Below are 26,523 nucleotides of genomic sequence, written 5' to 3'. Positions count from 1 at the left end.
ATCTGGTGAGAGACATTAGAGAAGTTTTCATTTCATCCTCACATCCTCAGATTGTTATTTAGCGAGATGGGTTTGGGCAGCGTCTCTGGGAGCAATTATATTCGTGTATGCATTTAAATGCAAAGACACAAGTGCACTCAAGTTTACTTATTCCTTAAAGAAGCAAAGAGAGCTAAGAAAAGAGACTCTCTTTCTGCTTTAACTCTACATCTGCTAGATAGGGCCAGCCTGAAAAAATTCCTTGGTTATTCTCATGACTAAGGAGAGAAAACTGGAGGTGAGGTTTCCAGTACCAGTGCCCTCAGTTCCACCTGAGGTCACTAAGCAATTTTGGAAATGGATGGAGCCTGTTGGAGAAAAATAACTTCTGCCCTTTTCAGATACAGCCATTTCCTGCTGTTGCCATTTACCTAAATCCTGTCCTTATCTCTGTATCTTACAGCATCTCAGTCCTGGATTACCCCGGCTGTACCATCCAGGATTTGCCAGAGCTCACTACTGAAAGTCTGGTAAGCCTATGGGGATTTAGTAGCCTTTGAAATTTCCAGGTGGCAGAAGCTGGCATTTGCTCTTTCATTTCTTCTCCAGTCCCATAATGTCCTAGTTTGGGAGTCTCAGATCAATGAAGGCATATTGGCAAGTGTGTAGAGGCTGTAGGGATTTAAGAGCTGCTGACCCAGTTGAGAATGATTTGGAAAAGCTGAGCTTAGCATTTTTTAGAGAAAAGAGCCAGTGAAAAACACTGAGGAGGAGAAGGAATTTAGAAAGATAATGGGACTGAAATTCAATGTGAACATCTATGCTAAATGGCAGAATTTCTACTGAGCACAATTATCTTCTTTCCGCTATAGCCCATTTGCTTCTCATTTTCATATTAGTTATAAAAAACAGGGCATGTACTTCAGAAAATACCTTGCCTCTCTGAGGCAAAAGTCAGTATAGCCATAGAAGGATATCTCAGAAAGTTCCTCATTCTAGAAAGAGCTCTAAGCTAATCAGAAAAGTTCCTCTGAGTTATTCTGAATTCCCTGCAACTGACTGACCAAAAAGTATATTTAAAGATAAGTTGTCTACCTCATCATTTATTGCCACAGTTCTTTTTTTTTTTAAAGAGAGAGTGAGAGAGGAGAGAGAGAGAGAGAGAGAGAGAGAGAGAGAGAGAGAGAGAGAGAGAATTTTTAATATTTATTTCTCGGCGGACACAACATCTTTGTTGGTATGTGGTGCTGAGGATCGAACCCGGGCCGCACGCATGGCGAGGGCGCTACCGCTTGAGCCACATCCCCAGCCCTGCCACAGTTCTTTAGCATACTATAGTCTATAACCTTATCCTATTGCATTGTAATTACTTATTTGCAACTTTCTCAATTTGATGGTAAACTTCTTGATGGGAGGATAACACCATCTTTATTTTTATGTCCCTAGAATCTAGCACTATGTCTGGTACATTGAAGACTTCAATAAATGCTTAATGATTGAATAATGGTACCCATGGGTGCTACAACCCTTTCCCCCCCCCCAATTTTAATACCTGAAAAATGTTGAGTCAAACAAGTGTATTATGCAAAAATATATTTCTGTGGTACAGGTTTTATGACCCTTAGGAGTTTTGCCTGGAGGGGACCTAAGAGCCACTGACCCAATTCCCTTATATTTCAAAGATGAGAAAACTGAGTTCCCAGTAGATAAAACTGTCTGCTCATAGAGTACACTCCTCACAGCTAACAGACCCCAAATTAGACCTGAGATTAAAGACCCTGAGGATACCAATCTAGCATATTTTTGCCACCAGTACAGAGATTCCCTGTCTTATTTAGATGTGGTCTCAGCAGCTGGAAAAACTGGAAACTTTTTACTCCTATAGAGAAATAATAAATTGTCTAAACAGCTTATTTACATGATTATATTCAATCTTTAAAACAACTCTATGAGTTTGATATTACTATTTTGTAAATGGAGAACTAATTGCCAAGACATTACAATGGGAAATAGCAGAGTCAGGATAAAGACATGCATCCCTGCCATTCATAGTTGAATGAAGGATACATTTTATACAAAAATAGTGGTACACAGTAGCATTAAAATTCTACTGTTAGTAGAGTATTTCAGAACAAAAAGCCAGTTTTTAGGCTTGAATTTTATTCTTTGATACCATTCCAGCTGTGTTGATTCATATACAGAAATTGATGAGAACTATATTTTCACATCACTTGCAACTGACCTTTTGGAATATGAACATAAAATTATCGAAATGATTATTATGCTTTCTTAAAGACTTTATTATCCAAGAGTAGGTGAAAGCGTGAAGCATGTATCCTTTTTTTTTTTTTCCTAACAGTATTAGGGATTGAACCCATAAGTGCTCTACCACTGAGTTATATCCCTAGCCCTTTTAATTGGGGGGGGGGGGTGAGTTGGGTACTGGAGACTGAACTCAGGAGCACTTGACCACTGAGCCACACCCCCAGCCCTATTTCGTACTTTATTTAGAGACAGGATCTTACTGAGTTGCTTAGGGCCTTGCCATTGCTGGGGCTGGCTTTGAACTCTCGACCCTCCTGTCTTTGCTTCCCAAGCCACTGGGATTACAGGTGTGCACCACCACACCCGGCTCCTAGCCCTTTTAATTTTTAATTTTGAGATGGGGTCTTGCTAAACTGCCCAAACTGGCCTCAAATTTCCAATCCTCCCACCTCAGCCTCCCAAGTAGCTAGGATTATAGGCCTGCATCACCACACCTGGCCATTGATCCTTCTTAATTAAGAAAAAAAAAAAAGTCATGCTAGTCCTTTCTGTGGAACAATAGTGGCACCTGGTGGTTTTGTTTAGTAACCACAGACTTTTTTCTTCTTATTTTTTAAAAATTTTTTAATTAATTAATTTATTTATTTTAATTAGGTATATATGACAGCAGAAGGCATTTTGACTCACTGTACACAATTGCAGCACAACTTTTCATTTCTCTGTACACAACATAGCATTGCACCATATGTGCAGTCATACATGTACCTAGGGTAATGATGTCCATCTCATTCCACCATCTTTCCTGCTCTTTTTCTCTTGAATATACATTGCAAGTATATTCCCTGTGCCCAGTCATGGCCTTCATTGATTAACAAGTTTACCCACATGGGATCTCAATATAATGATTTATCTAAACTGACAACTTCTGTACTCAGAAAAAACGCTGATGTTTATAAGAGTAAAATTTTATCTCTTTTTAAGTCTTAACAAATTGAAAGCACAGAAAATGTACTGGCTATTTAAGTATAGGATTTATTTTAAACAATATCTCAAGCATATAGATACATTATTTTTTTGAAAAATAAGGATTTTATATAGTTGTGTTTCACTTGTCATAGTAAAATTTGTGTTCACAATATGACTTTATTAAACATTTTTTTGGTGGTGCTTGTGATCAAACCCAGGGCTTCATGCATGCTAAGCAGGTTCTCTACAACTGAGCTATATACTTCAGCCCCCTTAAACATTCTTGAGAACATAATTATTAATTATACCACTACTTATTTTTTTTAAATACTTCTCTTTTACTATTGGACATTTATCTCAGTTTTCCCTATCTAACCTCAAACAAATATCCTTTCATATTTTTCTGATTATTTCCCTAAAAGAGACTCCTAGAAATAGAGTTACTGGGCTAAGGTAGTCTTGGTTAATATTTTTATGTTTTCTGAATTTTAATTGAATTCAATTCAGTTTCATTTGGAACTCCAGCTGCATAGCATGGTGGACATGAAATAGTTAATGGCATATTATTTCTGAATTCTTTCCATTCTGTCAAAAGGGTTAGCTTTAGAATAGGTCATCCTCACCCATGTAGGAGGAATTAAGGTTTCTGGATCTCCATTGTCTGTATTCAAATTCAATAGGTAGGACAAAATTAAATTTCGATTCTAAACTTAAATGAAGGACGGTGAATATATGATTATGGGAAAGTTAGGTGTGGCTGTAAAAGGCAGTGGATACAGCCCAGCCTGTCAGATGCTCAACATCTGGATGGTTGTTTAGAGCAGTAGCACAAATTGATGTTTTGGGGGATAGTAGATCGTTTATATATATTAATGTCTTTTTTCTTTCTTTATATATACATTATAATGTAATGTTATTATAATGATGCATTTATAATGTATGAGACAACATAGATATATGTGGGAGTACACAAAGATTATTTTATGGTAGGTATGTGCAATAACAATGTTTAAAGAACACTGCTTTAGAATATTGTGAAATGTGGGCAAGTTTTTAGGTCGGTTTTCTTTGTGGGCCTGTAAGACCTAAAGAGAAATCATGCAGCAAGCATGGTGGTGCATGCCTGTAATCCCAGCAACTCAGTAGGCTGAGTCAAGAGTACTGCAAGTTTGAAGCCAGTCTCCACAATTTAGTGAGGCCCTAAGCAACTTAGTAAGATCCTTAGTGAGATCAGAAAAATATGAAAGGATATTTGTTTGAGGTTAGATGAGAAAAACTGAGATAAATGTCCAATGGTAAAAGAGAAGCATTTAAAAAAATAAGTAGTGGAGTATAAAAAGGGTTGGGGATGTAGCTCAGCAATCCTCCTGCCTTAGCCTACTGAGTAACTGAGATCATAAGCATGTACTAACACACCTGGTTTCATTCTTCTCCTTTCTAACAGATTTGGGCAAAGAAAATGTGAAAAAGTTTTTGTGCATCTATTGTCACTGCTACAAAGCTGACCTGAAGTTCCAAATGATTATTCCCTCCCATGCTATAGAATGTCATTTAAAATATCAGTATCACATACAGAGGAGGACATGTTTTGAACAGTGTGGGTATTCAAGCTGTCCACATGTAGATTCAGGAGAAGGAATGAGGAAAAGGTAGTATTTATGGAATCATGCAGTACCAGAGTTAGAAGTGTCTTGGTCCCTATCTTGCCCAATGCCACCCTTTAGTGATGAGGAAACAGAGTGGTGAAGTGATGTTGAAAGCCTTATAAAAGGCTACACAGAGTCAGTCAACAGTGGATCAGAAATTGCATGACTAGCCATTTGCAAAGAAATATTTGACATTTCCTTTCAGATCTAAGCAAGTGAAATTATTAAGTTAATTTTAAAAACGTAGGTCATCAAAATTGCTCAAATTTGGATTTAATATCTTTTCAGAAAAACTTATAGAAATATGTTCACACCACTTAAAATTATATACTGAATCCTTTCATCAACCTTATTGAATTTAGTTTTTATAATTTCCTAATCCAGATATTTCCAGACACCTCAGATTTCTGTTGTTTTTTGTTTTCTTTTTTAAAATTTTTTTTAGTTTTTTATAATTGGATACAATACTTTTATTTTATTTATTTATTTTTATGTGGTGCTGAGGCCACAACCCCAGCCCCTGTTTTGGTTTTCTTTTTGGAATGTAATCATTATGTTCAAACACTAAGTTCTATAACATTCCTTTAAGGCATTATTAACCAATTATTTATGACCTTGATTTAAAATAAAGTCTTTATTCTACTATTCACCATCACTATTTAAAACCAATGATACCTTTAGCATTATTGTTTTTCTATCACAGATAAAAATATATCATATTTCACACTCAGAGCCTTGCTTTAAAAGTTCAGTCTGATCATAGGCTGACTGAACTCAAGTCTGATGTTACACTTTTTAAGCAGGAAACCTGTTTTTTGTTATTAGTTTTTGTGGGGGTTTTTGAGGAGATTAGAATTATCCACACAATTTTTTTGTTTTGTTTTTGCAGTGCTGCAAATTAAACCCAGAACTTCACACATACTATATTTGATATATACCACAAAGTATATATCAATTTTCCATGAATTATTTATACAGAGAAAGAACCATGGATTAAAAGAAAATTTAGCATTTTATCAATTTTCCTGTTGGTCACTATTTCTATAATGGATTATTGGGGAGATTAGAATCTCTGGGGTGATTTTCCAAACTCACATGCATACATCCCTTCCAAGGCACATGTAGTTCACTAAAGTACCCAGAAGGATCTTGAAATTTTCTTCTTCCTTACCTATTAACTCCACTTGAGAACCATTACTCTCTTTTATGATACTAGATCTAGATCCTTAAATCTAGCCGTAACCTGTCAGAAACCCGTATGATAAGGGAATTATTCTATAATGATGTGGGAAAAGAAAATCTAAAATAAAAAATATGACTTTGTTTTGAGAGTTATGTGAGCCATAATAAAGAAATTGATCAAAGAATCATTTGCTGAGAAAAGCTATTGTGAATTTGCAGTCATTGAATATTAAATCTAGCAATTTTTTTGTAATAGTTTCAAATAAATGCAAGGATGACAGACATGATAACCTGAAGCACAAAACAAAGAATTAGTAGCTGGAAATATATAAAAGACAGACAGATCTGTTTTTGCCAAGAAGGGATCTTGAGCAGGTTTCTATAGATTATAGGATTTTCATCAGTTGAAGGGGAGGGATTGGGTCATTAGATGAACATTTGACTTTCCTATAGCTATAAAATTCTCCTACATTCATTAGAAAACAAATTAATATCAATAACTTTGATTTTTCAATGCAGAGCTGGTTTGTAATTAGAAAGTAAGAATCATCACTCACAGACTTCAATAAGCTATTGAGGAGTTCCAGATATATCGGATTTCACAGTCAGAGCCCTGCTTTAAAAGTTCAGTCTGATCATAGGCTAACTGAACTCAAGTCTGATGTAACGCTTTTTAAGCAGGAAACCTTACTGTTTTTTATTATTAGTTTTTGTGGGGTTTTTTGAGGAGATTAGAATTATCCACATAATTGTTTTTTTGCAGTGCTGCAGATTGAACCCAGAACTTCACACATACTAGGCAAGTACTCTATCAGTGAGCTACACCCAGCTCTTGTTGTTTTTCATGGACACAGTTATCTTCTGCTGGAATTGTAGCAGGATATCAGAAGGGGTTTCTCTACCCTCGGGTCTTCAGGAAGCTCAAAAAGCAATGTAACTAGAAGTTGAACAGAAAACAGTCTTCAGATTCAATAGAGATTAGCATTTATGGTTGAACACTCATGTGTGACCTTGTACAAGCCCCTTCTCTCTTGGCCTTAGTGTTTGCTTCTATGGATGACAGAATTGGACTAGAATAGCCAAGTCCCTTCTAGTGTTCAGATTTTGACCAAACTGATTCCATCAGTCCAAAAAGAAGAAAACATTCTGTTCTTGATGATCTGTCTTACTTAACCACATAATTGGTGTCGCCTGGGTTTTTATTTGGCTTTGCTCACTCAGCTAGGATCTTTCAGAACAGAACCCTGGTAATGCATCTTGGAGATCTTCTGATAGGGTAGAATGTGATGTCCCTGAAATGAATCCTTAGACTCAAGGTATATTACCAAACAAATAACTTATTTGTGATTGTGGAACATGGGCAAATGTTTTTGTTTTGGGGGCTGGGGATCAAACCTAGGGGCTCTCTACCACTGAATTATATCCCCAACTCTTTTTATTTTTTGAGACAGGGTCTTGCTAAGTTGCTGAGGTTGTTCTCAAACCTGCGATCTTCCTACCTCCTGATTAGCTGGGATTATAGGCATGTGCCACCACGCCCAGCTTCTCCTGGGACTAGTTCTAAGCACAATATTGAACATTTATTATAGGAAGAATATTATTTCTAAATACTATTTATAAAGTTTTTGAGAAACTTTTTGACTCTCAATATTAGGAATTAGGAAAGACTAATACCCTCAAAACTCTTGGATGTTCATTCTACATTAGATGTATGCCTGTCTTGCTGGCATCAAATTAATCTAGGGGAGGAGAAGGTAATTTTATGGTTGCCAGACAATAGCTCACTTCTACATATATACACCTCCCTATTTTGCATTCTCCTGTCACATTGTAGACTTGAGGAATTTCCAAGATTTTGGTTTGTCCATTGTGCATGCAGGGGACCAGACCCAGGGTTTTGCACATAATAGGCAAGTGCCCTACCACTGAGCTATACCCCCATCTCAGCTGAGTAGGTTTCCAAGTGAAGGATATTATGTGCTCTGAGATTTCTTAAGTGTGTAAAGAGCATGAAGATAAGGAGGTAGCATTCCATATTGGAAACCCTAACCTAAACTGATCAACAGTGATTTGCAGGCTTCTGAGGGTATTACAAACCTTGTGTTGAGATAATGATGGATGTTCTTTATTTCAGGAAGCTGGAGACAACAACCAGTTCTGCTGGAGAAATCTCTTTTCTTGCATCAACCTCCTGAGGCTGCTCAATAAACTGACCAAATGGAAACATTCCAGGACCATGGTGAGTGGGGCTTTAGATCACAGAAGTATCTATCTGACTGAATTTTTTAATCATTAATAAGTAATTATGCACAACCTGCTTTATGAGATCGTAAACACTGGATGCTACATAAGTTTCATCACCTAATTCTGGGTGCTTATTCGAAATAAAACGATTGTTCACCAGGGAACTGAATATGGACATTCCTTTAGGGTTGGTAGTTCACACATTCCAAATGATACAAATGTAACATTACTCATTAAGGCATTGCTGGTAATAACCAAAGATTGAAAATATTACTGGCTCTTTGGGTATTTGTGATCTTTATCAGAAGAATCAAATAAAGGAACATTAGCCCTGGAACAAGGCTTTGTATTCTCATGTTCAAGCAGGGAGACACAAATCCCAGGCTAACCTCCAACAAAGGAAAAAGATCTATAGGGTAGGCAAGGACCCAGTCTCTCAATGTCATGTCTCATTCCCTCCTTAAGTCTTCACTAAAGTGTGAGTTTTACTATGCAAATAAAGCAAAGGCAACATATGTTACTTTAGTGACTATTTAACACATGCATTTGTCTCTTACCTCCTGGAATTTTTTCCTTATCACCTGGGAAAGTTTCTAATTGGTTTTTGGAGCAAGACAGATCATTTTTACCTGCCTCAGTGGATTTGATTTTAAACATCTTGTTTTTCTTCACTCTGTTTTTGGTACATCTGCCAACCATATAGTTGGCTGAGGTGACTTTCCAACCTCCTGTCTCCTGGTGTGTTATCTTAATTTTATAGCATTAAAGACTGGTCTGTTTTTTAACTCCCAATATTGTGTTATGTTTGTTAACCCCCTACAACTACAAAGCTAACTTAGCTGTCTCAGAAACAATCTAAATGCCCATAAATGTAGGACCCAACTGAAATGATGGTAAGTATTTATATAACTATTAAAAAGAATGAGGCAGTGTTATACTGGTATGGAATAATTTTTAGGTTATTTTGTAAAATAAAAACAAAGATATGAAACAGTATGATAGGATACTGTTGACAGTTGCCTCTCATTAGTGCAAAAGTAACATGTTATACATAGAATTATCTTCAGGATATATACAAAAAACTGGTAACAGTGAAATGGGGTTTATGGCAGACAAAACTTCTTTTGCCATGCCCCTTGAATATTAGAAACTTTAGAATGATTCCTCTGTATTCTTTTTAAAATATTTTTATTTGTTCTAATTAGTTATACATGACAGTAGAATGCATTTTTTAGAGCGAGAGAGAGAATTTTTTAATATTTATTTTATAGTTTTCGGTGGACACAACATCTTTATTTTTATGTGGTGCTGAGGATCAAACTCAGCGGCCCACGCATGCCAGGTGAGCACGCTACCGCTTGAGCCATATCCCCAGCCCCATAGAATGCATTTTTGACCCATCATACATAAATGGAGTATAACTTTTTGTCTTATTGTACATGATGTAGAATTACACAGGTCATGTAATCATGCACGTACATAAGGAAATAATGTCCAATTCATTCCACTATCATCCCTACCTCTGTGCCCCCTCCCCTCCCCTCAATCCCCTCTCTCTAGTCCAAAATACCTCTATTCTCCCCACCCACTTATTGTGAATTAGCATCCACAAATCAGAGAGAATATTAGGCCTTTGGTTCTTTAGGATTGACTTATTTTACTTAGCATAATATTCTCCAGTTCCATCCATTTACCTGCAAATGCCGTAATTTCATTCTTCTTTAAGGTTGAGTAATATTCCATTGTGTATATATACCACAGTTTCTTTCATCTGTTGAAGGGCACCTGGCTTGGTTCCATAGTTTAGTTATTGTGAATTGAGCTGCTATAAACATTGATATGGCATGTCACTATAGTATGCTGATTTTAAGTCCTTTGGGTATACCAAGGAGTGGGATGACTGGGTCAAATGGTGGTTCCATTCCAAGTTTTCTTGGGTGATTCCTGTATATTCATTTTAAGAGACACATTCTTTATATATATAAAATATATAATGTGTGTGTATATATGTGTGTGTGTATATACCTTTATTTACCTTTATTTTTTTAATATAATGCTGGAGATAGAACCCAGTGCCTCATTCATGTTAGGCAAGTGCTCTGAGCCACAAATCTAGCCCTCTATATTCTTTTTTTTTTTTTTTAGTTGTAGTTGGACAAAATACCTGTATTTTATTTATTTGTTTCTACGTGGTGCTGAGGATCAAACCCAGGGCCTCGAATGTGGTAGGCAAACGCTCTACCGCTGAGCCATAACCCCAGCCTCAAGCTCTCTATATCCTTGAAGACTAAATCTAAGTAGGGTCTAGACCTTATATTCCCAATAGCTCCCCAAGGCTTTCTTAGGTTTAATTTGTCAGTTGGAAATTCCAAGAAACTTTGTATCTTTATAAAGTTCATATCTTTTTCCTTTATATCTTTATATCTTTTTATTTTTCTTTACCCCCACCCCCTTTCATTGGACAGATGCTGGTGGTGTTTAAATCAGCACCAATCTTAAAACGGGCCCTCAAAGTCAAACAGGCCATGCTGCAACTTTATGTCTTGAAGCTGCTAAAGATACAGACCAAGTACCTGGGGCGCCAGTGGAGGAAAAGCAACATGAAAACCATGTCAGCCATTTACCAGAAAGTGCGCCACCGCATGAACGATGACTGGGCTTATGGGAATGGTGAGTATTCTCAAAGCTGTTGACTTCCAGGAGATGCCCAGGATTTAAACAAACTAAATAAACATTTGTCTCTACTCTTTTGGCATGAATTGTTACATATTTTAGATGAGAAAATAGGTCAGAGGCTGATACACCAAACTTTAACGCCCCACACTCTAGTTTGTACCTTGTTCTATATGAACTATGAAAACGTATTTGATAAAAGAAGTAAATTGATATTTCAGAAAAGCTAGAAGAGAGTTAGGGCTGTAGCTCAGTGGTAGGGCACTTGCTTAGCATATATAAGGCCCAAGGTTCAATCCCCAGTACTGCAAAAAAATAAGAAAAAAGGGAAAAAGATAAAAGAAGGAAGAGAGAAAAAAAGGACAAAGAATATTGAATATTTTTACCACAAAGAAATGAAAAATGTTTGAGGAGATATACTTATCTTGATCTGAAAATTATACAATATATACATGTATTGAACTATCATATGGTATGATAAGTAGCTTATTATAAAGTATATGTATCTTTTTTCCAATTTTTATCTATTTAGGGGGAAAAAGGCAAGTAAATTGAGAGAAACACTCCTTTCCAAAACATTCCTTTCAATGATCTTTTCTTCAAAAGATATTTTTAAATTTAATTAATTTTTTTTTTCAGTATTGGGAAATGAACTCAGGATGCTACCCCACCCAGCTACATCCCCAGCCCTTTTTATTTTTTATTTTGAGACAGGGTCTTACTTAGTTGTCGAGTCAAGGCTGGCCTTGAACTTGTAATCTTCCTGCCTGAGCTTCCCAAGTACCTGGGATTACAGGCATACACTACCACACCTGGCTTATGACATTTTTTTATTATTACAAAGCAGTTTGAAAAAAAGATAAAATACAATAAAACATTTTACTATACTGTTGAATATACATCATATTTGTACCACAATAGGTTGCCATTGTTGACATTGTATGTTCTTCCAGATCCTTTTCTATGTATATTTCATTAAAAAGAAAGTAAATAGTATATGCTTCTTTATAATCTCTTTTTAGTTAACATTACCTCTCTTTTTAAAAATTTTGTTTGTTTTATGTGGGTGCTGAGGATCAGACCAATGCCTCATATGTGTTAGGCAAGGGCTCTACCACTGAGCTACAACCCAAGCCCCAACTCTATCTTTTCATACCAATATATTTTCTTTTTTTTTCCACTAATCAAGTCCATATTCATAATTCTTACATTGTCCCAAAGTGTTCTTTTTAAATATATATAAATATTATATATATATTAGTTGTAGATGGACAGAATACCTTTATTATTATTTTTCTATGTGGTGCTGAGGATCAAACCTAGTGCCTCACACATGCTAGGCAAGTGCTGTATCACTGAGCCACAACCCAGCCCTGCAAAGTGTTCTTTTTTTTTCTTTTATAAAAATTTTAACATGGTCCATGTAAATACTCAATGGTCAGAATCACCCGCAAGGTGTTCTTTATCAATGTTTTTCCCAAGTCAGAATCCTATTCACAATCTCAAATTGCATCAGGCTATTATATATGTTAATTCATTTTGAACATAGCAGTCTTCTTTCCTCCATAATATTAACTAGACCAACTGTCTTGAAATACCATTTACCTTATTTCTTTATCCATGTTATTACCTATATGCTGAAAGTTAGATCTTAAGGTTTGGTAAATTCAATTTAAACTTGTGTGGCTATCATACCTCCTAGCCAATGTTGGAAACTGACATATAGACTGATATCAGGAGGCATAATATCTGGCTGAGCAATCAGAACTTAGTATATCTTAGTATAAGATTGAATGGAGTTTGGAAAAATGTTATTTGGGAGAGTTTTCCCCCATGGTATTGCATTTGGTGTAAGTGGGATATAACCATTATTTCCATAATTGTATTTAAGAGTTTTTATACCAGGCATAGTTTTGCACATCTATAATCCCAGATATTCTATAGGATAAGGCAGGAAGTTTACAAGTTCAATGCCACTCTGTCTCAAAATAAAAATAAAAGGGGGTTCAGTGGTAAAGCACTCCTGAGTTCACATCGCAATACAACACACACCAAAAACAAACAAACAAAAAAAACTTTAGTAAGGTGATAAATAACTTATTTTTTCTGGAATTTGCAAGCTGCTTAAATTTTAGAGGTTGCTGCAATAAAGAACTCAGAGAACTAAGGGAAGCATTTGGGTATATATTGCTGGTATATGACAAGCCAGCATGTAACTTCTACTATAAGACATAAAGTGCAATTTGCTATATAAGTTCTTATGCATTTATTTTAATATTTATTTTTTAGGTGTAGATGGACACAACACAATGCCTTTATTTTTATGTGGTGCTGAGGATCGAACCTGGGTCCCACCCGTACTAGGCGAGCGCTCTACCACTGAGCCACAATCCTAGCCCTTCTTATGCATTTTTAAAGCATAAAATTTTTAAATTTTTTTTAGTTGTAGATGAACACAATACTTTTATTTTTATGTGGTGCTGAGGATTGAACCCAGTGCTTCACCCATACTGGACAAGTACTCTACCACTGAGCTAAAACCCCAGCCCAAAGCATAAAAATGTTTTATCCTGAAAATGACATACCTCTGGTTGCTGCCCTTATGAACTCAAACACAAACTTTTTTATCACTTTTTATGATAAATCACTGAATAGGCTGTTTGGAGTAGTAGTGCACACTTGTAATCTGAGAGAATCCAAGTTTGAGGCCAGCTTCAGCAATATAGTGAGATCCTGTCCCAAAATAAAAACTAAAAAGAGCTGGGGATATAACTCAGTGTGAAGTACCTCTGGGTTCAATACCCATTAATTGGAAAGACAAAAAAAAGCTACTGAATGTAGTACATAAGAAATTTGTGAAATTTCTATCTCTAGGCCTGAAAAATGAAAGCAAATCAGATTATGTTTTCTGCTTTTACTTCCATGGACATCTTCATAATCTTAAAATAAGGTGACACCAATTTGTCATGTGCTAGGGGAGATTTCAAGGAATTGAGAAAGTCTTAATAATTGGTCCAGGGGCTGGGGATGTGGCTCAAGCGGTAGCGCGCTCGCCTGGCATGGGTGCGGCCCGGCTTCGATCCTCAGCACCACATACCAACAAAGATGTTGTGTCTGCCGAGAACTAAAAAATAAATATTAAAAATTCTCTCTCTTTCTCTCTCTCTCTCTCTCTCTCTCTCTCTCTCTCTCTCTCTCTCTCTCCTCACTCTCTCTTCTAAAAAAAAAATAATTGGTCCATTTATTTTTATTTATTATTTATTTATTTATTTTTTTTTTTTGTAGGGAGCCGGTGATGCTGAGGATTGAACCCAGGGTTCAGGCTAAGAATGTGCTCTACCACTGAGCTACACCCGCAGCCCATTCTCATTCTCCATGTCCACTCCTCTTGTTCTTTCTCTTGAGAGCTGATGACTGCATTCAAATGGGAAACTCTTATTCCTTACCCTAGGAAAGCTCAATAATGGATATTTAGTTATCTTTTTGGAAAACATAGTATATAACTAACTAGTAAGAAAGGAGAATAAAGAGGGACTGGAGTTGTGGCTGAGAGGTAGAGTGCTTGCCTAGCACGTGCAGGGCCCTGGGTTTGATCCTCAGCACCACATAAAAATAAATAAATGAAGTAAAGGCATTGTGTCCAAATACAACTAAAAATATTTTTTTAAAGAAAGTAGGATAAAGAAAAGGAAATATAAGCCAGGTTGCTAATCCCAACTACTTGGGAGACTGAGGCAGGAGGATTGCAAGTTTGAGAACCCAGCAATTTAGCAAGACCTGTCTTGAAATAAAATTCTTAAAAAGAGCTAGAGACATTGCTCAGTATCAGAGCCCCTATCTAGTATGCATGAAGCCCTAAAAAAAAAAAAAAAAGAAAAAGAGAGGAAGGAAAGAGTCCACCTCCTTCAGAGCCCTTGTTTTCTTTTTCAGAGGTAACTACTGTACACAATTTCGAGACTACCCTTCCAAAATAGTTTCTGTATATACAAACTTATGTTGGAGGGCATATGTGTATCTTCTAAGCCTAAATGTCAGCATGCTATATATTTAATTTGTACATTGTTCTTTATAAAAGAGTTCTGAGCAGTTTCACTGATGGAATCCCACAGACCGTGCTCTATAGAAGAGAAGTGGTGTCTTGGTGGTATACTTCTTTTTATTCCTTTCTTCTCAATGCAGACATTGATGCCAGGCCATGGGACTTCCAAGCAGAAGAATGCACCTTGAGAGCCAACATCGAGGCTTTTAACAGCCGCCGATATGACAAACCCCAGGACTCTGAATTTTCACCTGTCGATAACTGCTTGCAGAGTGTTCTGGGGCAGAGGTTGGATCTTCCAGAAGATTTCCACTATTCCTATGAGCTGTGGCTGGAGAGAGAGGTGTTTTCACAGCCCATCTGTTGGGAGGAACTGCTCCAGAATCACTGACTGAGCTCTTATTGACAAAGCATTTGATAGATGGAGGTTGGCTCCAAATAAATGGTGCTCTGCCCATTTAGCCTTTGTTTCTGGCTGTAGGATGCATGTCAAGGGAGCATCTGGCCCATACCTGAGGCAGCCAGCATAGTTCATGGCTATTCTGGAGGAAGTTTGGCCTGGAAATGGCTCCTGAGTCACAACAAACTGATCTGCTTGCCCTAACATCAGCCTTGGAAATCTTGGTGGATTTTTGATGAGACCTGCTTTAGTCTTGCCTAGAACCAGGCTAACCTTTGCTGGCCCTAAGAGTGAGAGGAAATTTGTTATGGTATTTGATCCATGGCATTTATCATAGGTAGTGGGACAGGTGCAAGTCACAAATAAGAAGAAAGTGCTGGGTGCGGTAGCACATGCCTGAAATCTCAGCTGCTCAGAAGACTGAAGCAGGAGGAATGCCTGGACAATTTAGTGAAACCCTGTCTCAAATTTTTTTTAAAAAAAAGGGCTAGGGGTATAGCTCAGTGGTAGAACCTTGCCTAGCAAGCACAAACTCTGGGTTTAATTCCTGGTACCACTAAAAAAAAAAAAAAAAAAAAAAAAAAAAAAGCTAGGTGAAACCAACTTTAAGACTGCATTTTACATTTAAAATTTTGACACTTCTTTCTAAAATCATTAGTTCTAAGATGATTTTAGAGCACCTGCACCTTTTTGTGAAGGATGATGATTTACTATTCCCTAAACATTGCATGTTATAAAAGAGTGTATTGTGTAGAGTGGTTCTTTTATTTTCTAAGAGAGCTATGTTCAATGTGAAAATTATTTCCTTGTATGCTCTGTATGGGGTATGGAATGCTTTGCCATTTGTAAACAGCCATAGTCAATATGAAATGATCAGGCCTTCTTTAAGGATGTTTCATGTTTTTCTGAAATTACTTAGTATTTAAATGGTTGGGTACACTGCAGAAAATTATCCTTTTCATTTAATTCATTTTTTTAAAATGACAAGTTAACCACAGGAGATTTTATTTATTGAGATGGCATGTCCATTTGTGTTGATTATTATTTTTTAATTGAAAAGAACAGCAAGAGAATCACAGCTTACTATTTTTTCTTCTGAAATGTTCATTGATTTATTTTCTTTTTACTGCTAGCAAAGTGTCCTGTGGAGATTTAGCAATGCTGTTTCTACCTAAAAGTTGCACATTTCATAGAAAATAAAAGGGCTGATATATCAACCTTTTTATATTTCATTCTTTTTGCAGCAGAACTGCATACTTTCCAAAAGAAACAAGGTTTTTAGAAAGGTCCTAATTCAGTCAGGATCATTTTTTCTTGTGTTCCCCAGTTATGTCATCTATATCTTCTAGCTTTTTCACTTTAAATTCCACCCTTCCAACAGACACTACTGATTCTTTTTATGATGGCATCAGGACACTATGCCAAAAGGTCTTGTCTAAATTGGCTTTGTCAACTATTTGGAGGTTATGAGAGGGTACCTGATAATATCCAAAGGAATTATACCAGAATCTAATAAGTACCTCTTTTTCCTTTAGGATAGCAGGATTTTTGTCTTTATGGAAAAGTCATGAAGAATTTAAGTATATAGTGGATGAAACTTATTTAAATATTTAAAAAAATCTTTACCTAAGTAGGACACCTGTCCTCATTGCAATCAAATAATTTACTGAGTAATATCTTCTGTAAATTATATTAATCTGGGGTCCGGCTAGTATGATTTTAATATTATTTGAATGAAAAGATAATTTTCAAGGAAAGAGCAATCATCAATTTATTTCTTTTAAAGCCATGTAATACTCAATTTGTGTCAAGAACAAATTAGTTGCCCTTTAAAAATATGCACATGGGTGCTTTCTGAGGCACAGGAGTATGCCAAGCTTTAACATTTCATACTTGATAATTCTTCTCTAAGGGAAGATTAATTCTCAATGCAGATAGAGAAATTGAAGTACCAATGATAAATAACTGACTTTAAATCACATCATTTTTTTTTTTTACTGATATGCTGGCACTAGCTTTCAGGTATTAACATCCAGCCCCATATCTAAGGTAACAAATCTGAATCTCTCAATTTGAGAATCTGTGTATGTGGTTAGGAATAAATTCCAACTAACCACCCTCTAATGGTGATTACTGTTTCTACATAGAACACTATTTGAGTGATTTATAAAGTAGTTTTTTGTTTGTGTTGATTGTTGAAAATACCGTTTATCTTGTTAAGCACTATAATAAAAAGAAAAATAAGCTTGAATTAGAAAGTTGGTCTTTAAAGTCTTCAACATAAATGGAATAGTAAAGTCAAATTAATAGGATTTAATAGCAGGTTAATATATAACTCCAAATATCAATGACTTATGACAAATATTTATTTCTACATCATGGGTTGGGGGGTCAGCCACAGTTCTGTTGACTCAGCCTGGTTTGCTAGATTAACTCATTTCCACAAATCTTCTTATTCTACTAGTAGGCTAATGGACTATCCCCTACCTAGTACATACTGTTTCACAATGAAGGTCAAGAGCAAGAAACAAACCATACCATACAAGCATATTTAAAGTTCCCACCTAGACATAGCATAAGTCAAATTGTTAATATTTCATTGACCAAACGCAATTCAATGAGGACAACCCTAATATTAGACCAGAGAAGTATACAGTACCCTCAAGTGACAAGGGTGGGGCACTATCTCTTACAGTCATGGTCATGAATATCTGCTCCTATCCTATAGACAAAATATACCCAATCCTTCCTTAAGGAAGACTCCAAAAGTCTTAATCTAGTCACTATTTAAAACCTAAAGTCCAGGCTCTCATCAGATCTAGATACAGTGCCTCTTGATCCTAAAACTTGTAAGTTTAAAAAGAGCAGAAAAAATCAGTGATCATTTCAAATGTATACATATACCAAACATCAAGTAGTACATCTTTTTTTAATATTTATTTTTTAGTTTTAGGTGGACACAATATCTTTTACATTTATGTGGTTCTGAGGATTGAACCCAGTGTCTCATGCATGCTAGGAGAGCACTCTACCACTGAGCCACAACCCCAGCCCAAGCAGTACAACTTAAACATACAATTTTTGTGTGAATAACTCAATAGAGCTATTTTTTAAGTAAATAAAGATAAATAAAAACAAGTAATTTGCTTCACCTCCTCCCATACATATTTACATCTAAGAGAGAGAAGATAGTCCTAATAAACATTTCTCCTCTAAGGGGAAAAATGGGAGGCACACAGCAATTACTGACCCATAGCAATTCTGAAATCCTACTGGGGAAATGTGGGGTCTTCTTAACCTGAGGAAGGAAAACTCTTCACTCTGCTCTGTAGATGTAGCTCCCCACCCTTCATTGTTCTCTGGGGTTAGGTAAGGTCTTCCTTATATCCTTGACCACATCTGAAAAAGTACTGGAGAAAACTCCCACTGAGTTCTTGGTATCTGAACAGATTTCATAGCTTCCAGCTTAAGGAATGTTGGGCCCAAAAATCATTTTATATTTTGAATATCCATTGTCCTTAGTTGGATCAGTACTCAGTAATATAACTTTCAAGAGCTTTTAAAAATCTGTTTCATCCAGATGTGCTAAGGCACATACTTATAATCCCAGGCTGAGGCCAGAGGATCACAAGTTCAAAATAAAAAGAGCTTAGAATGTAGCTTAGTGATAGAATACCCCTGGGGTCAATTACTAGTACTACAATCAATCAATAATAAATTTTTTTAAAAAATCGAATTCCAGTCTGTTTGCCAATACTCTTTATATATATATATATATATATATATATATATATATATATATATATATATATATAATCTACTGTCATGTGTAACTAAAACAAATAAATTTTAAAAAATATATATGGCATAGAGTGCTTTGCCATTTGTAAACAGCTATAGTCAACATGAATATATATATATATATATATATATATATATATATATATATACATATATACACACACACACACACACATGTATTAGTTGTAGGTGAACAAAATACCTTTATTTTATTTTTATGTGCTGCTGAGGATTGAACCCAGTGCCTCACGTGTGCTAGGCAAGTACTCTACCACCAAGCTACAACCCCATTCCCTGCCAATGCCCTTTTATTCCTCTCTAGACTTGGTTGCAGGTACATTGTATTTATCAGGCTTCTATAGAGCCTTTAGTCACTTTTCCTTGAGTTTTTTTGTCTACTTAAAAGAGTTTACTGAGGTCCACATAATCAAATCAGAGATCTTACTAGAAGGCCTGAACATCACACCCTCAATTCAGCATTGTCTTAAATAGCCTTTTTGATTCAAGGCATTTTAAAATTTTCTCATAAGTTGAACGAAAACAGTTGCAACTTTCAACCTTATAAGTCTTGAAATTTGTTTTACATTCTTTTCCCTATAATACTAGCTTGAAAATAAGCCAATTTTATGAGCATCCCTTGCTTGTCGTATTTTAACAAATGCAGCTAAAACTAACCAACCCATGCTGCCAACATTCTGTCTTAAAACCTCTTTACCCACCACACTTTTCATGCAAGTTTTGAGGACATCAATTTTACCAAATTGTGCTATTGTTTAAGGAGGGTTTGTAATTTTCCAGCAACCTTTTACGTTTTTCTCATTTAAGCATTGGCTCTTAAACCAAGACCACATATTTTCAGGCTTTTTTATGGTAATACCCCACTGTTGGTACTAGCGTCAGTATACTTATATTCTAGCACCAAACAACCCCCAAATCTCAGTGACTAGTAACAACAAACTTTTCCTTCTCATTTGTGGCTATGAGGTTAGCCCTGCTTGCTCCATGTGTCTTCTCATTCTGGGCTTTTGACTGACTGATGGAGTAGTCTTAGTTATCATGGTGAAAACAGGAGCAAGAGACTAAATGAGTTTACAGCTGCTGCTCAGATATAATTCACAACTCACATGCAGTTGGCCAAAGCAACTCATGTGGCCAAGCCTACAGGAAGGCAAGCCAGTGTTATACCCTTGCAGAGGAGGAAGTGTATAATTAAAAACAAGCACAACACCTACCACAGTTTTTTAATATTGTCTTTAGTCAGAAGCTAAATATGGGGCTGGGGATGTGGCTCAAGCGGTAGCGCGCTCACCTGGCATGCATGCGGCCCAGGTTCGATCCTCAGCACCACATACAAACAAAGATGTTGTGTCCGCCGAGAACTAAAAATAAATAAATAAACATTTAAAAAAAAAAAAAAAAGAAGCTAAATATGGGTGAAGAAGTTAACTATATATGTGGGTTAGCAATCCTGAATCACCATTCTCTTCTGGGGTCTCTGTATTGCAAAAGAAAAACCTGGAACTACATTCTTCAAAATCCCCTGCCCTGCATGATTCCAAGTTATAATTTATTAACAGAAGGTACTTAAATTTTGTGGAAAGGAGAAAAGAAGCCATTATCCTCTGGAAACAACTGTAACCAGACATATGGGTACACATGAGTCATAGCAGATTTCCAGTAAGTTCTTGAGATTTGTGGTGGGTCTTTCTCAGAGATTCTTGAGAATTTCAATTGCTTCCAAGTGAGCATTTGAGAATCATCCATTTAAGTGTATTATGAGGTGTTCATATTAACCTTCTTGATCTCCTTTGTCCATAGCTCCCCCAGTTCTGCCACCTAACAATTATCATTGTTATATAAAGACAGTGCTATAAGACACATATTTTCATAGTTTCTGTTTCTCCACCAAATAGTTGTGCTAAGTTTGAATTATTTCTTCTAGTCCTTTTGTAGGCAGCCCATGTTTAAAAACAAAACAAGATAAAATTAAGAATGCAGTTGTGGGGCTGGGGTTGTAGCTCAGTGGTAGAGCCCTTGCCTAGCATATGTGAGGCACTGAGTTTGATCCTCAGCACCAAATAAAAATAAATAAAGGTACTGTGTCCATCACAACTAAAAAAAAAAATATTTTAGAAAAATGCAATTGTGGTTCCTGGAACAAAAATTATACTGGTTCATATATTAACCAAACTTGTATCTTAATCTTATTGATATCATACTAGCTAAATTACAACCTTAATAATCCAGGATGGATCAAGGGGTGCCACTCTTTTGGCACTTGAGAAGGTGGATGCTAAAGTACGTGTTTTGGGTACTTTGCAAAGGTAGAAAAAGTCTTCCCATGATATCAGAAATACTGGGCACAGCTAATGAACAAATACTCTTCCTACAATATAGTTCCAGGCCAGACTTTTATATAATATTGTGCTAAAAGAATATTTTCTGTAATAAAAGAATATTTTACAAATGATAGAATTTATTTATAATTGAGTTGGGGATGTATCCCAGGGGTAGAGCACTTGCCTAGCATGTGTATAAGGTCCTGAATTTGATTCCCAGCACAGAAAAAAAAATTAGCTATAATCAACACATGTGAAACACTCAGTAGGTTCTATAGCAACTAGTTCATTCTTACATGTGGTTAATAATAATACATATCTTAATATGTACTTTATATGATGTTTTGCAATATGAAAACAAAAAAAATACATTTTAGAGTAAAAAGGACTACAGCATGATTATCTATACATGAAATATAATCTTTGCCTACTTCTGAGACTCCATCTACTTTCTCATTTTTCTAAACAACAACAACAACAACAACAACAAAAAGAATGAAAGGAACAGGAGAGTAGCTCAGTGGTAAGGCCTGCTTAGTATGCACAAGGCCCTGGAGGCTGTTTAACAATATAAGAAAATGTATGACCTCTAAACTAGGATACCACAGAAGGAAGACCAAAGCTCCATCCACATCTGCAAAACATTGTAACAACATGAAAATACTTTTGGAAATGTTGGTATGGGTAAATCTAAATAGATAATTTTTGGAAAATACAAAGTTGTCCTAACAACCTGGTATGGTTTGGAAGAGTGTCCCTCAAAGATACAAGTATTAAAGGCTTGCTCACGAGGGGGGGGGGTATTGGGAAGTGATAGAACCTTTTAGAGGCAGAGCCTAGTGGGAGTCCTTTTGGTCATGGGGATGGGAGGAATTACCTCAAAGGGGATTATGGGATCATAGGGATTTGCTTTCTAGCTCCTAAGGTGAGTAGTTTGCTCCACCACACACTCCTGCCTTTAAGTGCTATCCTTGCCAGGGGCCCAGAGCAACAGGCAACTAAATTTTGGACTGGAACCCCCAGAACCATGAGCCAAAATGAAACTTTTCTTTTTATGAGTTAATTGCCTCAGATATTTTGTTACAATCATGGGAAGCTGACTAACACATCTATAGATGATAAGAATGGTGTTTCTGTTTCTTAAGGTGGGAATGGGATTATGGGAGATTCACTCAGTTCCCATAGCAATAGGTCAGAGCAGTCTGAAATATAATTCCCTCCTAGCAGTTCTTCTGGATATTCAGACTCCTGAGTCTGTAAGTGTAATGAGATTATGTCTGAGGATGCTATGGGGATATGTTAAAGTTGTTTGCTCCTTTAGGAATCAGCCTGATTTAAATTTCAAAAAGCAAAGATTTACATTTTTATTTTATAGAAAATAACTAAAGTCTTTCTAAGGAACTGAAAGAGTACAAAAGTCATCCCACCTCTGCTCAAACACCTTCAGTGACAGTGACTTCCTTACTAAATAAGACAGTGCCATCTGTCCCCTTGCTTCCAAATGGAAACATTACTTTGAACATTCTGTAACTTTTTGTTCACATGCTTAATGGAGTTGGCAAGACAAAGTTCCTCCATGTGGATGGCTGTGAAATATGTCTTTGCCACAAGATATTTTACCCAGAAATGAAATACAGCATAATGGCATAAACAGATACTAGACCCAACTTTGTGAGCTATTAGCCTGATCTACTTCTATGAGCTGTGTAATATGCAGCAAATTATTTATCTATACCTCAGATTACCTATCTGTAAAATAGGGATAATACTATTTGCTATACTTTGGATCTTTGCTCCCAAAGGTCATGTGTTGAAGGCTTGGTCATCAGCCTCAGGCACTATTGGGAAGTGTTGGAATCTTTAGGAGGTGAGCCTGGTGGAAGGAAGTTAGGTCACCAAGGGCGTTGCTCTTGAAGGGTATATTGGAAATGCTGTACTCTCCCATTTTTATTTCCTTTGTAGTACTGGGGTTTGAACCGAGGATCTCAAGCAGAGCAAGCACTCTATTAAATTACCACTGAGCTACCTCCCCAACCCCTCTCTTCCTCTCTTCTCTCCCTGCTTCCTGGCAATTGTAGCTACCTCTGCCACTTCCTCCAACAATGACGAATATGGCCTTGCCACACACCACATGCAATAGGGCATGAGCTAGAATAAATAATTTCCTCCTTTGGAATTGATTATCTCAGGTATTTTCCACTTCAGTGGAAATGTAACATACTGCTATTTTCCTTCTGTGGTTGTGAAGATTAAATGGGTCAATGTGTATATACTGTTTAAAATAATGCTTGCTAAACATGAGTGATCAATGATTACTATTACCTCCCACCTCACCCCTCCCTCTCAAAGAATTGCCCAGCATGAAAAACAAATAGCGCTTCAATTCTCTGGACCAGGAATCAGTAAATTACATCCTATGGGAATTCCGGCCTATCACTAGTTTTATACAGCCCATAAGCTGAGAACGGCTTTTATATTTTTAAATGGTTGAGGAAAAAAAATCCATAGGAGGAAAATATTTTCTCATACATGAAAATTCCATGAAATTCAAATTTTAGTTTCTATGATGGTTTTACTGGAACACAGCCACACTCATTTAAGTGTTGTCTGCAACTGCTTTCATGCTATGTCAGCAGAGTTTAGTAGTCACAAAAGAGAACATAAGGTCCTCAAAGACTCAAATATTTACTCTCTGTCCCTCCACAGAGTTTGCTGAACCCTGCTCTTAATGATTGCTCTCCGAGCTCTGCCTCAGCTGGTCTTACTGCTCCCCGGGGTTCTCACCACTGGGACCCTAGTGGCTGACCACAGAAAAGAACCTACAAAGAACAATTTCATTTTTTTCTGTATCTTCCTCTTTGATATTAGGGCTATAATAAGTTGGGGTCATATGTGAGGTGAATGCAGTGCTGTACTAAGAAAAAAGGAAAGGGAGGAATGAGGGAGAGAGAGAGGAAAGGGAAGGGGACAGGAAGGAAGGAAGGAGGGAGGTTCAGTCAGTCCAGAGTAGAAAGGAAGAAATAGGGATTTTTTAAGTGTAACTCCTAAGAAAGATAGTAATAGAATATTCTAAATTTAGATATTCTTAGAATGCATGCTTCAATTTTGGTAATGTTTTTAAAGACAGCACAGTTAGCTTTACTATTTATGAAGGAGACATAAGGATGTGAATTCATAAATAGATAAAATTAACTAGTGCTTTTCTGAAGTGAGGTCAAATACTTATCTAAATTTAACATCTTTTTTCCCATTTACACAGGAAGATTTATACAGTTCTTGTGGAATAAAAGGATCGAACTTAAGTCCTAAACTTTGATTTGATTTGATTTTCATGTTTTTGCAGTACTAGAGATCGAACCCAGGGCTTGTGCTTGCCAAGCAAGCACCCTACCCCTGAGCTATAGCCCTAGCCCTAAGTGATTCTTACACACATTGGTATCTCAGAAAAATGCATACATGGCCAATGACATCATCTTTTGATTCTACCAATAACCTACAATGTGTGTTATAACAAAATCTGCCTTACAGCTGCACACCTCAGCAGCACCCCCTCACTTCCTGCAGGTCAATGCTAGAGATTTCTCCAGTGCAAAGGGTGACAGTTGATTCAGTCAATGCAGAACAGTCCTGCCTTTGATGTTGTTCAGTTATCAATAGGCTATTTGATGTCCTGTCTATCTACTGGTAAAGCAAACTTTCTTGTGCTTTATACCTTTTAAAGTAAGATCTACTGGAAAAAATATTAATTTACAAAGCACTTTCACTTTCAGTCTAACATACCTTCAGAGCAAACCACAGGAAAAAAGCAAAGCTCAGCGAATTGCCCAAAATTGCACACCTAATAAGTAATGAAGCCAAGACTTACATCCACATCTGGCCTTAAGTTCAGGGCACCTTCCTGAATAATTGTAGTGTTTAAAAGCACAGTCTGGAGGCACAGAGAGGGCTTTGACCCTGCCAGAGTGAACTTGGGTAAATTACTTACTCTCCAATCCCATGTGCAGACAAGGGAATATAATGAAAACTAACATACTGGTTTTAATAAAGTGACAATACCAGAACACGTGCAAAGTGCTCAGCAAGCTGCCTGGCATCAGGCTCCCTTCATGTTCACTATCATTTGCAGTGCCAAAAGGATGAACGTCTTCCGACATGAGGAGGATGCCAAGGGAAAGGCTGATATAAGAGAATTTCCAAAGGTCACCCAGGCCTGGGTGATGCACTCACCATCTGAGATGGATAGAAATAAGTGACAGAAGATGAAGAGCATGAGACTCGGAGGGTAGTGCTACCATTGATGGTGGAGACTTGGAGATGAGCAAGTGGAATGAATGGGAGGTGTCCTAAGCATAGGGAATAATGGCGGCTGAGAACCAAGCTCAAAAGGAGGCAATTATTCACCATAGAGATTGTCATTCCCAGAGAGGGAGTCATTAATGTTTCTACCTCTCATTTTAGGGTCACTGGGGGAGAAGGACATGAGGCTGAAGGACTGGACTTTGGTATTAGTTCCCACTTAGAGTGCAACAGGAAGCAGACAGGTATGTGATGACCAAGTAAGTGAGCCGGGAACAAAATGCATTTCCCAGAAACAAGTGGGGAGACTTGAAGAAGACTGATTGGGAATGGTTTGAGTGTGTCCCCCAAGAATTCATGTGTGGGAAGCTTGGTGCCCAGTGTGGCCATACTAAGAGGTGGTTGGACCTTTAAGAGGTGGGACTTAGTGGAAGTTGGATAGGTCATTGGGGAACATTGCCCTTAGAAGGGATTAAGGGCAATTAACTCATGAGATCCTGAGTTAGTTCTCACAACAGTGGGTTATTACAGAAGAGCAGGCCTTGACTCCTTCTCTGGCTTCCTGTCTTACCATGTGATCTCTCCCTCTTGCATATGCTCCCACCATGATGCCATCTGCCATTAGGCCCTCACCAGAGGCCAAATTAATGGGATACCTGATCTTTCAGCCTCCAAAATGCTGAACTAAATAAA

At 36.9% G+C, this 26,523-nt stretch overlaps 1 protein-coding gene across 1 annotated transcript in view; it reads left to right on the top strand.

Annotated features, from left to right (window-relative positions):
• The window catches only part of Strip2 (striatin interacting protein 2), a 44,507-nt gene extending 28,602 nt beyond the window's left edge, over nucleotides 1-15,905 (top strand). Inside the window, exons 18-21 of the mRNA XM_026392800.2 lie at nucleotides 443-509; nucleotides 8,173-8,277; nucleotides 10,748-10,952; nucleotides 15,135-15,905. Of these exons, the coding sequence (XP_026248585.2) occupies nucleotides 443-509; nucleotides 8,173-8,277; nucleotides 10,748-10,952; nucleotides 15,135-15,385 (628 nt within the window). The 3' untranslated portion in view covers nucleotides 15,386-15,905. The remainder of the gene's footprint in view (nucleotides 1-442; nucleotides 510-8,172; nucleotides 8,278-10,747; nucleotides 10,953-15,134) is intronic.
• The last annotated feature ends 10,618 nt before the right edge of the window (nucleotides 15,906-26,523 follow it).

The sequence above is a fragment of the Urocitellus parryii genome, chromosome 3 (assembly GCF_045843805.1).
Source record: "Urocitellus parryii isolate mUroPar1 chromosome 3, mUroPar1.hap1, whole genome shotgun sequence".
Classification (NCBI taxonomy): domain Eukaryota; kingdom Metazoa; phylum Chordata; class Mammalia; order Rodentia; family Sciuridae; genus Urocitellus; species Urocitellus parryii.
The sequence above is the reverse complement of the archived record's forward strand: the minus strand, read 5'-3'. Positions and strand labels throughout refer to the sequence as shown.